The sequence below is a fragment of the Doryrhamphus excisus genome, chromosome 4, assembly GCF_030265055.1.
Source record: "Doryrhamphus excisus isolate RoL2022-K1 chromosome 4, RoL_Dexc_1.0, whole genome shotgun sequence".
Lineage (NCBI taxonomy): Eukaryota > Metazoa > Chordata > Actinopteri > Syngnathiformes > Syngnathidae > Doryrhamphus > Doryrhamphus excisus.
In genome coordinates, this window is record NC_080469.1 from 16509014 (window position 1) to 16524184 (window position 15171).

The 15171-nt window shown below is 42.2% G+C and overlaps 2 protein-coding genes across 5 annotated transcripts in view; one reads left to right on the top strand and one right to left on the bottom strand.

Annotated features, from left to right (window-relative positions):
• On the top strand, window positions 1-11623 carry ark2cb (arkadia (RNF111) C-terminal like ring finger ubiquitin ligase 2Cb). Of its 3 annotated transcripts, none has more exons than XM_058070883.1 (8): window positions 3-255; window positions 4105-4429; window positions 4526-4657; window positions 5431-5560; window positions 5710-5814; window positions 6160-6255; window positions 6602-6705; window positions 7870-11623. In XM_058070883.1, the coding sequence occupies exons 1-8, from the start codon at window positions 195-197 to the stop codon at window positions 7985-7987; spliced, it is 1071 nt and encodes a 356-aa protein (XP_057926866.1). In that variant the 5' UTR covers window positions 3-194; the 3' UTR covers window positions 7988-11623. The 3 variants fall into 3 exon arrangements, 2 of the variants coding, with proteins under 2 accessions (XP_057926866.1, XP_057926867.1); XM_058070884.1 differs by having other exon boundaries at window positions 4-255; window positions 4529-4657; XR_009129606.1 differs by lacking the exons at window positions 4105-4429; window positions 4526-4657; window positions 5431-5560; ... (2 more) ...; window positions 6602-6705; window positions 7870-11623 and adding an exon at window positions 1071-4098 and having other exon boundaries at window positions 1-255.
• loxhd1b (lipoxygenase homology PLAT domains 1b) overlaps window positions 7563-15171 on the bottom strand; it is a 21426-nt gene continuing 13817 nt past the window's right edge. For both annotated transcript variants that reach the window (XM_058070879.1, XM_058070882.1), the window contains 7 exons: window positions 14477-14594; window positions 14218-14395; window positions 13575-13760; window positions 13313-13483; window positions 13096-13228; window positions 12869-13024; window positions 7563-12562 (listed from right to left, as the gene is read on the bottom strand). In XM_058070879.1, the coding sequence (XP_057926862.1) occupies window positions 12082-12562; window positions 12869-13024; window positions 13096-13228; window positions 13313-13483; window positions 13575-13760; window positions 14218-14395; window positions 14477-14594 (1423 nt within the window). In that variant the 3' untranslated portion in view covers window positions 7563-12081. The remainder of the gene's footprint in view (window positions 12563-12868; window positions 13025-13095; window positions 13229-13312; window positions 13484-13574; window positions 13761-14217; window positions 14396-14476; window positions 14595-15171) is intronic.

Genomic DNA, 15171 nt, shown 5'->3' on the forward strand with positions numbered 1-15171 from the left:
GCGACGAAACAGCGCCCCCTTCGCTAGATCGGCAAAATGACATGTCTGCCTTTGTCAGTCAGTCAGACGATCGCTTGGCTTTGCTTTGACCGTGTGCAGTTAGCCAGCCAGCCGCCTGAATGTAGATCCGCATGGGCTGCGATCACGCCATCAGTCCTAATAACCCAGCGGAGTCGTAAGATAAGGATCCCAGGATGGTGTTAGTGCATGTCGGATACCTGGTTCTCCCCGTATTCGGCTCAGTAAGAAACAGAGGTAGGTTGTAGTGTGTTCATATGTTGCCCTGTTTATCTTAATATGCACTGCAGCTGTCGGCTAGCTAGCCCGCTAGCTACAACTTAGCCGCTGACTTAGCTAGCTTGTTAGCTACTCGTTTCCGCTCAAAATTTCTCACTAAAGTCAACGCAACCCGGTATAGCTCCGATTTGTATAGTTTGCAGATGACTGTAAACCACCGAATGATGTGTTTTGGCGGCTGTATTTGGCGCTAATTAACATACAAATACCGCCACTACGGTTACGCTGACTGGCTGTGGCTACGTCCTGAAGCGGAATCAATTGTCACAAAGGATTCCGCACGGCACCGGTTGTGCAGTTGCTAACCACATTCCTACACAGGACTCATTCTTTTGTTTCACTTGTTTTATACCAAATGTAGTACAAGCACAAGGCACACCTTCAATTTCCATACACTGGTGTGTTTGCACCATAAAAATACCGCAAAATAGACGTAGCCTAACCAGCCAGACAGCTTATCTGTGCCTGGATGATGTCATTTGAAGATCATCTGCCTTCACCACCGCGGTTTTATTAATAACCATAACTGCCAGAGTGCTAATCGATACAATGACCCATGGCGATTGGCTCCCAGCGTAATCTTTATTTGACAAATTAAATCACATTTGCTGCAAATTGGCAGTTAGCGTTGCAAACACACGCACACACGGCGAGACGTGAGCAAGCGGCTGAAAAACACTCGTGAAGCTCCAGTGTAACATTAATTTGACAACAGTGGCATCAGTGATTTTTCATTGTGCTTTTATTTCTGTTCTTATTTCCCTGTTTCATAGTATGGAGGCTGGCTCTACATTCTGCATTTATCAGATCTTTGTCGTCCCCCCATTGTGTAGCTAATGATCATCTGCTGCTGTGTGGTGTGGCGTGGCCTCTGCCTGTTCTCTGCATTTAGCTGTATTGTGAACCCCTTCTTCATTTCCTCTTTCCATCAGAAGACGACATTGGTATTAAAAAAAAGCACCCCAATCCTCCTCCCTCTCTCTTCCTCCTCCCCACTCAAGATGTATTCCAACCATGTCAAGCAAACTAAAAAAAAACATAGCTAACATCTTAGAGCACCTTTTTGTCTTTGATTTCTGTCAGATTTGCTGTAGTAGCACCCTGAGTGGACATTTAGCTTCCTTTTTTTAAAATTGAATGTCATTGTGTACCTTCCCATCCAGTCTTTGATATAGACACAACATGCTGTAAATTCCTGTAAAGTGGATACATTTTTGCATGATCTCAGAAAGAAAGCAGCTGCACTCGCATTGTTGAACACCAGAATTCGGCTCATCCTCCTCCTTCACTCAAGGTGCAGTGTACATTTCATTGAAACAAATTAAGGCTGCGTTCACGCTTGTGGCTCGGTGTGCTGGTCAACAAAATGGAAACTTTGTGCGGTTCGATTAGTGTTCGCATTGGTATTTTGGTCATGGGATCAAAGGCTGTGTAGTACAGAACGTATTAGGAAAGTTTGGGTTTGATTGGACAGCTTTCATGACATATTACATGATGTGATTTAAATATTCCAAACAAAAATGCTATTTGCTAGGTTGAAAATATAGGTTATGTGTATATTTACCACCATAGATTTCACCGACAGCTTCCAAATAATATAGATAATACTAAAGGTACATATTTGTCATTTGTGCATTTTAATATATGGTGAACCCGAACCACACCAGACCCATCTCTGAAGCGGTTTAGGTCCGCTTATTTGTGTTCGGGTCATCGCGCTCCTACTAGCGGAGCAGATGCACCAGAGTTTGTTTCAGCCGAACCAAACACGACAAGCGTGAACTCACCCTTAAAAGCATGCCGTCAAAATTCGCCGAAAAGTGAAAGGTACACTGCACGTGACAACCTGCCATAACCGTCTCCATTTTTGTGTAGTCCTTTTGTACCCCTCTTCCCACTTTTTGCAAACAAATTGAGCTTTGAATCACACTGAATTGTTAGGGCTGCTCGCCTCGCCCTCCCTCCACTCTTTTTTTTTTTTTAAATAACAAAATACATAAACCAAGCAGGCAAAACATGTTCACTGGTGGTTCACTTTCCCCCTCACTAACAAAGAGGCCAAAATGCTATCCATTTCACAGGGATGCCTATAATTTCCTGCACTGCTAAAAAGAGATTCTCTATTAGTCAATAACGTCTTTATTGTTTGGTTGTGGTCTCTCTTTACCTTTTTTTATGTTCTGGTAATAGTACTTTCAATGCATGGTCACATTTTATGATTCATATTTATTTGTTTTGTTTTTCTATACATTGACCTGTGAAAATCCAATGTAATCTTTCTGTAGTAAAGATGTTACCCTGCTGTACTTGAATCATGTGCTGTAGCTCATTGGATGCTGCTTTTGTTCCTTTTTTTAACCCTATACGGAGCATGGTGGGCCTTGCCTTCAGTCTATGTTGTTTATTTTGTGTTGCATGGATTTGATACTATTACTAGAAAGTCGATAAGAGAGATTTAAAGGGAAAAAGAACACAAATTACTAATTTTCAATAAAGAATATAGTGTTTTTCCTAACCTTCAGTGTGCTTCTTGCTGATTTCCATTTATTGTCCTCCTTCTACTCCCCCTCCACCCCCACCCAACCTCCTCTCCTGCTGTGACAAAAGATAGATGATTTTCCACGCTTCCTTCCATCACAGGGCCCCACACGAATCTATCTGCTTTCATTCGTGGTGATCTTCACTCCCCCCACCCCCCTCCTCAAACCTTCGAGATGTTTGAAAACGTGTGCTGCTCGTGCTACCAGCCTAAACTTGACCTTTTGACCGACTGTAACAAGGTCATTTCCTGTCTGCTGCCTGGCCGCAGTTACGAATGCTCTGACCCTTCATAATGTGTTTCAAAATATGTCCCAAAATTTAAATACGTTGAAAAACATCACTTCATTGCCTCATAGAGCTCAGCAATGATCTCTCGTCTTTATTATTTTTTCCAGGCAAAACTTACTGAAACCATATGTGAAGACGTGCTGATGCACAAGAAAGTCTCGACAGTCTGCATACACCGCTTGCCAAATAGTTGTGGCCGGGACTACTTTATATATTTAAAAAATATATATTTCTGCTCACTGTGAATGTTTGAAAGAGAATATAAATTTTAAAGAAGAAGCCAGATATGGTGGATCATTTTTTCTCTGATTTAAAAAAATGTATGTTCCAGTCACAAACTGTTGTTGCTGGCAATGTTTTAATTCTCATTCGATCATTGTTAACAGTTACACTAGTAGGGGAAAAAAGAACTACTGTTTATAAGATTCCTTTTTATCTAACGATTGAGTGTGACTAATTAGCATAGCAAGCCAATGCTCTGTACATTACAAGCACAAGCAATGAATTATGTTAATTTTACTGTTGCTGTATTGTACTGAGCAGCCAGGACAGAGCCGTTTACATTATTTAGCTATACTACGTTGCAATCATTTCCACTTCTACGGTAGCTATGTTACCATCACTGGTACCCTTCGCCAAAATATAAACTTTGTAATGTATGTCCAAATTGCATTAGCTTTAGCATATAGGAATGTTAAAGCGTCCACTGTAGTTCTATGCGTCATCCGCTCCGGTTCCAAGAACGGGAAGGGATTTCAAAATGACATTGATTTCCGTGCAGCTTGTCCCACCCCCAGAGAAGTGTTTGTCACCGTAGGTAAGAGGTAGGGCTTCATTAACATGTTATGTCTGTCTCTTACATACACACAATGACACCATATTTCACCCACAATTAATTCCAACTCAATTTTTGCTCTTGGCATACCTGACATGTTCTGCTTCTCCCCCCCTCCCTCCGCTCCGACCCCCCTTCCCCAGGATCCCAATTCACCCGGCAACAACAGCAGCAGCACAGCCATGCTACCTCTTGCCGTCACTTCCAGCTAGGCCCCCAGGCCACGCTGCCCATGGACTTCCCCATGCCCCACCCGGGCCAGCCGCAGTCGGGCATCAACCCCCACCTGGCCCCGCCCGGCCACCAGCACGGACCCCCGCTACACCACCCGCCCCTCAACCCCATGCCCGCTCCCCAGTTCCAGGACATCCCCGCCCCTCCCTTCCTACCTCAGGCATTACACCAGCAATACCTCCTCCAGCAGCAGATCCTTGAGGCTCAGCACCGACACATCCTGCCACCCAACAGGTAACCCCACCTGCACACTCGTGTGTGTATATACAGTATACAGCTGTTCCGTATCCATGTCTATTTCACTTGTATGTCTGCCTTTATTTGTCTCAGTAGACGCACCCCAGAAAGAGTTCCTCACCAGCCCCACAGACTGCGTCCAGGCTACGAGTTCGCACCACCTCTGCACGTCCCCCCTCAGCCGGTGGTGCAGCAGCCACGCTACCTGGCTGAGGGCACTGATTGGTAAGAAAAATACATGCTTGCTCACAGACCTTCACTTTAATAGCCCACACGCCTGCTCTTTATGTTTGACTTCCACAAAAGCTGATTACCGTGAATTATGTCCAATTAAAACAACATGGTTGGAGCTGAGTTTTATTCAAGAAAACGAGGCGGCAAACAGCGCTCACCTCATGACGCGTGTAACATAAATGAGTATTAATGAGTTTTCCAAGCTTTCACCCAGGCACATAAAACAATATCAGCAATATTTAGTTTTTCTAAGTAGTATAAAAGAAGCACTGTTCCAAAGAGGTCAGCACTTTTTAACTAATAAACACCATGCAGCGTGAAAGCATATTAAGCGTTGAATAATGTGGTAAATGACAGGATGCTTCACATATCTGTGGAAGCAAGTTAGGTTGCACCGTTTCAGACAAATTATAGCTGGGGTGTTTATTTACCTCAAATGCAAAGGCGTTACAGGGCGTTAACTGGAATGCAGTTTCTTTCTGACATGTCAGACTACAGACCAAGGTAATAAAGTGCAACTAAGATCATATTTTGGAAGCTGAATCATATCACATGTGGCAAATATGAGGGTGCACTGAAAACCTGGAATTTTTTAGTATGTTTTAGCTGTGTGCACGTGTTTGTAGAACTGCAGTTTGACCACTGCAAAAAAACCTTCAGTAACATCAAAATATGTAATTTTACAGCAAATGACATTGAATAATGTTTTGTATGCAATATCAGCCAGGAGCAAACAAGTGTTTTTTTTTTTTTGGTCTTTGCAGGGATCTAAGTGTGGACGCAGGACTCCCCCCACACCAGTACCACATCCACCCACTGCCGCAGCACTATCAGCACTACCTGACTTCTCCCAGGATGCACCACTTCCCCAGGAACAACACCTCAACACAAGTGGTGAGCCAAGGATCATATTGGGTCTGTTGGGATGAACCCTCAAGCGGCGCTTCTATGAGCCTCAACAATACATCATTCAGACATGCGCTGCACCCTCTGCGCTTCTGTTTGTCTGACTCTGGACTCTCTTTTATCCATCCTTTTCCCAGGTTGTACACGAGATCCGGAACTATCCGTACCCTCAGCTGCACCTGCTGGCGCTGCAGAGCCTCAACCCGTCCCGTCATGCATCAGCTGTAAGGGAGAGCTATGAGGTGGGTGTTCATTTTCTACCGCTTATCCTCACGAGGGTCGCAGGGGTTGCTGGAGCCTATCCCAGCTGTCTACGGGCGAGAGGCGGGGTACACCCTGGACTGGTGGCCAGCCAATCACAGGGCAAATATAGACAAACAACCATTCACACTCACATTCATACCTATGGACAATTTGGAGTCACCAATTAACCTAGCATGTTTTTGGAATGTGGGAGGAAAGCGGAGTCTCCCTAACCTGCTGGTTGGTGCAAAATGGAGCAGCGACACTATGTATAACTCCCATGCATGTACTGTGTGTACTGTATAACATTTGCTCATTTTTCTTTTCTTTTTTTCCCCCTGTAGGAGCTTTTGCAGCTGGAGGACCGACTGGGCAGCGTAAACCGTGGAGCGGTCCAAACCACCATCGAGAGATTCACTTTCCCCCACAAGTACAAGAAGGTAAGAGTAGGGAAAATTTGGGTGGAAAATGGGTGCAGCCACAAGAATTAGAAGTCGAGTTCAAAGGTCAAACTCATTTCCAGTAGCAGTACCAGATTCAAGTGAGACGACAAGTCTGCAGATTGCATGATCTCACAGTAAGGGATGAGTCACTCTGGAGTGAATTTTAATAAGCACGTCTCGAGAACGTGACCTAAATACTTGGAGAGAAGACTGGCACACCGTTCGCCTCACACAAAATTGAGGCTTTTCCACCCCCTCGTCTTCAAAAGCCCAATTAGTATAGCTTTTCTTCTAGAAATAGAAGTAGCACCATAACAAAAGTGTGTGTCTGTGTGTGCTACAGAGGATCCCTCAGGACCTGAAGATGTGTCTGGATGACGAGGAGCTAGACACGGATGAGAAGTGCACCATTTGTCTGTCCATGTTGGAGGATGGAGAAGATGTCAGGTACAAGAGCACGCTGCCACGTGTAATTTGTTCTATGAATTTGAGGATTTTATTTGACTTGCTCCAGAATGTTACTGGTGTTTTCAGAGAGACGTGACGGAATGTCTCATTTGCTGTCACAGCTGACCTCTACAATGCTGCGACACTATCATGTGACACCAGCATTATGTATGAGGTCGTTGAGGTCATTTCTAACGTCAGATAGTCAATGGACACTCTATTAAGTACGCATGCGCAGTCTTGAGAGTAACAGCTGGATGACAAATTCTGCATTTGCTCAAATAATAATGCTCAGTTTTGAGCGCAAATGCGAGTTAACTTAAACTAAAATAAGGTAAAACTACTCATCAGGTGACCATCAGGTCACTCATCAGGTGATTGATAGATACCAAATGTGGCATGAGTGCCATCTAGTGAGGTTTAATAGCTACTGCTTACTGTGTGTTGTAGTGTGAGAATAAATATTTGTAATTATACCCTTTACATAAAAAAAATTACAACATAAACATAGTAATTTCCAAGAATTGAGTCGTGATTTTGTGTGAAAAAGTACAAAAAAGGTAAGTATTATGACATTATTCTCGTAATTGTTTGACTTTTCATACATAAGGACAATTGTCATAAAATTACATATTTTTCCTCATACTATTTCAACTGACTTTTCACATCATAGTTATAGTTTATCTTCGTAATACCATATAAATAGTACTCTTGTAAGATTTTGATGTTATTGTTAATTGGGATTTTTTTCCCCTCATTTAATGTAATAATGTTTTGAGAATTATAGTTCTGAAAATAATACAATACGTTTTTTAATATTAGAAAATATTTTGTCTTTAGTTTCATTTTTTTTGCAATTTTTTTCTGTAGAACTCATGACTTTATTTAAAATTTTTTTTTTTTTTTTTTTTTTTTACCTGGTCCTATCATATGTCTTTGGAGTGAGTTCATTCAGTTTTTATTTTTCCACATATTACAACTTATGTCTGATTTCTCATAAAATTGACTTTATATGACAACTTGGATAAAGTTACACTATTAGAACAATAAATTAATAATTTTACACACAACAAATCAAATTTGGAATGTAGCACTATTTTTTGGGGGGGAAAAAACACAGGATTGTGGTGCCTTCACTTACTAACCAAAGTGTCTCCTCTCTAGGAGATTACCCTGCATGCACCTCTTCCACCAGGCGTGTGTGGACCAATGGTTGGCCACCAGTAGGAAGTGCCCCATATGCAGAGTGGACATTGAAACCCAGCTCAACCCTGACAGTTGACACCTACAGCCTCACATCCCACAATCCTCCACCATCTCCTCCTTGTGACAAGGAAGGGGCATGGTAGGATCAGCAAAGCACACACATACACACACACACACACACACACACACCCACACACACACACATACACAGGCAAGAATGGGGATCACTCATTTTAAGACTGGCTGACTAAGTGGATGTATAAGAAAGGCAAACGTAGACATAATGCTGCACATGTGTACAGAACATGACACAAAACCGTTAGCATGAGGTTGTTTGGTGTGTGTCCTGATCCAGTATTTACCAGAGTAACAGTGTTGTGTAGCAACGGAGAGACCATGTTTGTGGGCGGCTATAGCGCTGGTCTCCACCTTTCAAAGCTGACTTGTGTAAAAAGGCCAAAAATAATGAATAGAAAACAACCCCCCCCCCTCTCTGCTCTCTCTCTCTGTTCTCTCTCTCTCTCTCTCTCTGTGTTGTGGTTCTCCGTTTGGATTTAAATCGCCATCGATGCTAATGCGGCTAACTGCAAGCATGGCTTCCAGTGATGTGTGTTGTGTCGTAGTGGGATGGGAGGGGTTGCCCTCGCTAGATTACACCAACGAGTGTAGATGTGTGTGTGTGTGTGTGTGTGCCAGGCTTTTTGGACTGTCGTCGTCAACGTGGAGCAAGTAGAAGCAGGGACCCGCGTCGTGTGCATGTCACCCACTCACCCACAGGAGGGGAGTGGCGGGTGGTCTATCCAACCTACCCCTCCTCCTTTACACGCACTCACACCAAAGTTGCCCTTAGACACTGACCTGAGCCTTGTCTAACAGCAACGCCGCCATCTTGCCTCACTCGCCACAGGCATGAGTGACATTTCTCAGAACCTTATTGCCTAACAAACAAGCACATTTATGATCATTATTATTATTTTTCAGTGATTCTCCTTTCCCGTGTCAGTGCAGGGAAAACAACCCTCCTCCCCACAAACGCGTTCGCCTGCTTGTGTTTGAATGTGTGCCCCCATTAGCCCCGCCCCCCTCCTGTCCTTCCTTGTGTGTGTGATGTCGTGAAGGAGGGTGAAAGGGATAAGAAGCCATTCATTTAACAACCAAACAACTGTTTGTAATGTTGTCTTTTCATATGTTTGTATGCCATTATTATTACTTTTTTAAATTCACATGCCAATTATTTGGGACACGGTACTAATGACACACGCAGTCACAGTGAAGATAAAGAGCTGCAATGCTGCAAAAAAAGCATATTTATATATTTGTCATGTAGCTTGTGTTCATGTAAATGCACTATATTATGGAGTTGCCTGTTTTATTTTTAATTTGATTTTTGGTGGCGTGTGTGTGTGTGGCTTCTTCTTGTCTTAGAGTTTTGCTGTTTTGGTTCCATTCCAAGTATTTTCATGCTTTCTTGTGTGTGTTATTTACCAAGGAATGTCAAGGCCACATTGAAAAGGTGAACAAATCTCCTTAGAAAAAGTAGTAACCATCCAAAAATACAGCGGTAATGGGGGAAAGGGGAGGGGGTTTCTGCAAGAATAAAGTTATAATATTATACACTTATGAGACGAAAGCTTTAAATATGTAATAAAATTAGATTACCATCTTTTTGTTTTATTTTATGAGACAAAAAGACCCATTTAGGGACAATTAAGTCATAATGTTGGGTAATAAAATCCTAATATTACCAGAATAAAGTTGTAATACAAGATGTAAACCTATACTAGATATATTATGAGAGAAAGAATTGACTTAATTGACTACTACTCCCAAAATTATGATTTGAGCCTCACAAAATTCTGTAAACATTATAAAATGACAGCTTCATTGTTGTAATATTTTTTCCATCCCAAAACATGACTTCATTTTTGTCTCTCAAACATATTTTCCTTGTGATATTCCTTGCAAAATTCCGACTACAATCTAGAAACATTTCAACACTATTCTCATGAAATCACACCTTTATCGGTGTTACATTACAACTTTATTCTGCCAAAATGACAACTTTATTGTTGTAACATTTCAACGTAATTATCGTATTGTATTTTTGGGGTCTTTTCAGTGTGTGCCAAACATTCCTTGGCCCTTACTGGATGGTAACTTGACTGTGTTGCATTGTTCTTTTCCCTCTCATGTGAGACCTCCATCCAAAAACAAAACTAAAAAATGTGCTGAAATAATGGAGGTTCTGCTAGTTCACATAGAATGCTGTGATTTTAAAGATGCCTTAAGTATTTAACAATCATTATTTATTACTAACTGTAGCTAGCTAGCTATTGTGGTGGAATATTTAATGTCTCTATCTCATAACTTTGCAATTTAATCGATATATTTATTTAAAATAAGACAAAATATTACAAAAAAAATACCTCATTATGCATTGGTCGGTGGGGATGCATCTGCATGCCGTTTGTGTGTGCGTGTGTGCGTGTTTTCTTCTGCAAAGAGGAAATTAGTTGACTGGTTGTGCGTGTCTCCCAGTCCAATTTGAAGCCAGCATGGTGCTGTTGATGGAGATGACATTCCCTTTAGCTTCACTTGCTTTGATCGGAGCCTGTCTTTGTCTTAGTAACTGCTCCACAATTAGCTCGCTTGTTTGTTTGGGTTTTTTTTGCCATACGATGCTGCTTTCACCTCCCATAATCAATCATTTCCATCCTATCTTGGATCTCTGCTTATTCTTCCTTTTAGAGGCCACATTGTAGTTGAGCTGTGTTGCCGATGTATTGCTGGCTATTTGCTTTGTGAACGTAGGGGGATGTATCTTACTTAACATTGCTAACTTGAGCCATTGATCTTATTGAGCAAACTGTGGTGATACCAATATAAATGGAGTTGTGGATATAATAAGCTAACTTTTGCGTGTGCTTTTCCTTTCGATACTAATCCTGCAAATAATTATTTTAAAACGAGGGACAATTGGAATTGACTGAAGCTGGCTTTACTATTTATTATTATTATGATTGTTGTTTTTTTTTTTGTTTTGTTTTTTTAATTGTTTTTGTGCTCTCACTGGCCTTATACCCACCCTGCGCCCGCCACAGTGTACCCCGTTTGCTCCAGAGCCAACTGGACCGTAGCCATAGTATTAACTCAAGCTGATGAACCGGAATGAACAGTAGAAACTTTTAAAGCACAAGCTTTTTAAATGCATGTCCTTCTCAGGTTTTCCTATGTGTATGTGGGAGTAGCTCTGTTAGATGTGTTTAATATGATGCTGTACCTTCTTGAATATTTCTTTCTTTGCTGCTGAGAATACAAAAAAAACAAGAAAAACAATGTTATTAACCTGCCAGTGAAAAAGGGAAGTGGCCATCTTTGTACAACAACACTGCTGTTTTGCTGTAACCGCGCAATGTTTTATGATCTTGAGTATTTTATAGAAAAGTAGAAGTATGTATCAATAATATGAAAGCAATAGCGAAATCATAATGAAGAATAACATGATCAGTGAATATTGTGGAGAAAAAAACCTTTAGATTCACTCTGGGTGGATTTTGTACTGTATTTATTACTAATGACAATGCAAAAAGTTGCATAGCTTAACCCAAACTGTTCTGTCTCTTTTTTATTTATTGTCTTGTATATGATCTTTTTGTATGTGTTTTTCAAATAAAATGCCTAAAATGCTGATGACAATGCAGTTTGTGCAGCTGTTCTTTTTTTCATGTGTATGTTCACTTTGTGTGCACTTTTTCAATACATGGTTGGACTTGGGAAAATATGTACAAAAATGTACAAAACCTAATAAAACATGGTCTCAATATATCCACACATTCAAAAAATCCCATTGCCTTTAAATAAAGATATGATAGGATGAAGTGATTTCTTTTTTCCTTCCTGACACTTGGCACAAATGTATGAGAACACAAAGAAAGAACACTGCTGATCTCATCTCTGTTCAGCTTGACTAAAACTTGGTTTTGTTTTACCCTAAAATGTGAGGGGGTTTGGAAAAAGGGCCCAGGAAAAACACATATAAACACTTACCTATCCATTGATAAATTGATTACTCATTACTTGTCATATGAGAAATGTGCCAAGGGTTGAGAGGGAAAAACATTTAAAAATCAGATTTTTGAAAAAAATGTACATACCTTTTTTTTTTTTATCCTAGTACTTGGGGTAGAGGACCCTCTCAGTGCGCCCGTCAGCCTTACCTGAGTCGAGCCACTTACCGCACTGAAAGATGGTTGTGACTGAGTTGGCCGTGTTGGTTATCTCCACGCATGTCAAGTACCAACTGCAGTTGCACCCACTATTGTCATGCTGCACTTTTACCCTGAGCAGCTCCCCGAGGTCCAACATCTCCACCAGGAAGCGGTCTGTGTGACCTCGTTCGAAGAGGTTCCGAAACTTCTTGCGCAGGTGACGTCTCCCTGAGTCCCCGTTGACGCCATAGACGGTGATGTAGACGTTTGCGTCCGTTCCGGCGTCCTTGACGTCGCCTGTGATGACGATGATCTCGTACTTGACCGGCACCAGGTTCCGAACTTTGCTTGCGAAGCTTTCTATGGACTTGTAGCACTCGAATGTTTGGAACTGGTCCTTTTTGGCCGCCAGAGGCACTTGGGCATCGCAGTGGAAAAAATACCTGATGAGAGAGAGAAAGATGAGATCCACATGACTAAAAAAAGTATGACAAGCTTTGCGATACAGTTCCACTCCGGGACTGTAGGTGGCTGTGATGTCACTAACACTTTGGAGCCACTGCAAAAACGTACAAATAAATTGCTCAATCTGCACCACATTTAAATCCACAGCCCATGTGACTCCTCGCCAAGGTTTTGTGGAAATTAATTCATTCATAGTGAGGTCTGCGCACCGTGCAGTCACTTTGTGGTAATCAGTGATGTCGTTGTCAGTCATCTGGATCAAAGGGCAGTGTGATGTCACTCACTTGTTTCCCAGCTCTTTCTCTGTGACCACCACCTCCGCAACGTGCCAAGAGGATTCATTCTTCACCTTCTTGCCGTCTTTGGTGATGTGGCCAATGCAGATACCAGCGACTTCGCCGACGTGTTTTGACGAGAACTCGAAGATGGAGGTGGCACCGCTGTGAACATAAAAATAAGGTACCAGGTCTCACTTGTAAGGGGGGTTTGCTGCCTTTGCTTGAAGACCCACCATGAGAACTTGTTCTTCTTATTCTCAAGAACAAATTCCTTGGAGCGAGCTTTCCTTCCTTCCAAGACAAGCCAGACATTTTCATTGGTGGAAGCGTCCTCTGTGTTTGCAGTGGTTATGGCAATTTCGTATTCTGTGACGGAGCAGAGGCAGACAGTCACATGAAATGCAACATGTGCAGCACATTTGTGTTCTTGTGATTGTGTTTTTTACGAACTGGTTTTATCACTGAGGTCCACAGAGTCATTGTTGGCACATGCCAGCTCCCTGATGATCTGCCCGTCGTCTTCATTTTTCGCCAACCAGCGGTCACATGGGAACCTGAAGGTCTGGTCCATGGTCTCATCTTTGACATCAATGTAGTCCAGGTGCCATCCCGCACCCAGACCTAGACAGAAGGTTTTGGAAGAATTAAAAAAAAAAAATATATATATATAATATATATCTCATACTGGAGCTTGTTTCCAGAGATTCCGCACCTTTGTTATCATGCCACACTCGCACTTTGGAGAGCTCGCCCAGACTGAGCATGTCGGGGAACCGGAACACATCTTTCATTTTGCGCTCAAACTTGTTCCTGTTGGCACTCTGCTTTAGCTGCAGCGTCCCTGTGTCACCAAACTCCCCGAACACCATCAAACACACGTTGGCATCCGTGCCAGCACCTGACAACATCAAGAAAGGACAAATTCATGGCTAATTAAAGGGTACCAATTATGCTAATTTTCGGCGCATTTCTATCGAGTTGTGGACTCCTATTGATCAGCGACACGCACAGAAAGATTTCTAGATCTTCCAGATTCTGCACTCCTTCTGCAGTGTTTCCATGGACTTCCTGCTTTCGTTTAATTTACTCCACCCCCAATTCTCCTCTACAGGAACACCGACACGCTGTGATTAGTCACACTCCGAAGCCATCCGGAGGACTCCCGGATATGTCGGTCTGTGTTTACTGAGTGCAGGCAATCTGTAGCCCATATAAGGTCCAAATTGCACTGATATGAGTTGAACTAAGTGTTAGAAGAAACTTATCTGACACTCATTTAACGTGCGAATACAAGATTTATAGGTCAGAAATGAGGATAACATGTGACAAAATGGAAGAACCTGAGTGCGACCCACCTGTGACATCACCGGTCTGGACTTGGATGATGTAGGTTGTTCTCTCCACCATCTCCTCGTCATCCACCACAGCCGCCAGCTCGCACATTTGAGTCCTCCTGGGTCCTTTGGTCTTCGAGAGCCAGTTCTCATAGGTAAACATATACACCTCGTCTGTGTTCAGATTTCGCATCAGGATCTAAACGGTGCAAATGCAGTGACAATTTACCAACAAACTGTAGAAATGAAACCTTAAATTCCATCCTTGCAAGGTCATTACCCTGTCCAGGAACCAATCGGGACGACTACCACCGCCATCAATTCGAACACGTATCTTCTTGAGAGGAGCAATGTCATCGACTTCCAGATTGAATGTGTCCTCTTGGTCTCTCTCAAACCTAAACAATACTGCTTTAAAACCTTGACAAGACTTGCGTTTTTTCAAAAACTATAATAAATGATTGCGTTTATCGTGTTATATGACGGCCTATTATTAGTCAAAAAATATTGACATAAGTCATATGTGGTATTCTATATTGGTCATTGTTAACTGCACTGCATGGAGTCAGCCGCCATGGGTGCATAGTATTCTCCTCCCATTGCGTGTGGACGTGGTAAGTTTGCTGCTTCTTACTTTGTCCTCCAGTATATCTCAACTCAGTTTTAAACCCTTTCTTAAGTTTAGAGAAAATAAATTGGAGGCCTACTAGCTATCTTGCTATACTTGAAGTGGCGGCTGTCTTTTGTGTAGTGATCCCATCGTCTACATGTAACAGGTGTGCAATGCGGTGTCCATTGTTTATTTTTCTATATTGTGTATTTTGTACTGCGTAACTGATTCTGTACTCTTGCTGCTGTGCAATGCAAATTTCCCCACTGAGGGACGAATAAAGGCATATCTTATTATTTCACAAATGTACATGTATGCCAAATGCATGTCAGGCTGGCTGCCCTATATAGTAACTGTCAAGTGAC

Bases quoted from the DNA above. Each gene is read 5' to 3' on its own strand.
- ark2cb (XM_058070883.1), top strand. From the start codon at position 195: ATGGTGTTAGTGCATGTCGGATACCTGGTTCTCCCCGTATTCGGCTCA. The intron at 4,658-5,430 runs GTAAGAAAAATA...TGGTCTTTGCAG, and splicing joins CTGGCTGAGGGCACTGATTG to GGATCTAAGTGTGGACGCAG. The intron at 5,561-5,709 runs GTGAGCCAAGGA...TCCTTTTCCCAG, and splicing joins ACAACACCTCAACACAAGTG to GTTGTACACGAGATCCGGAA.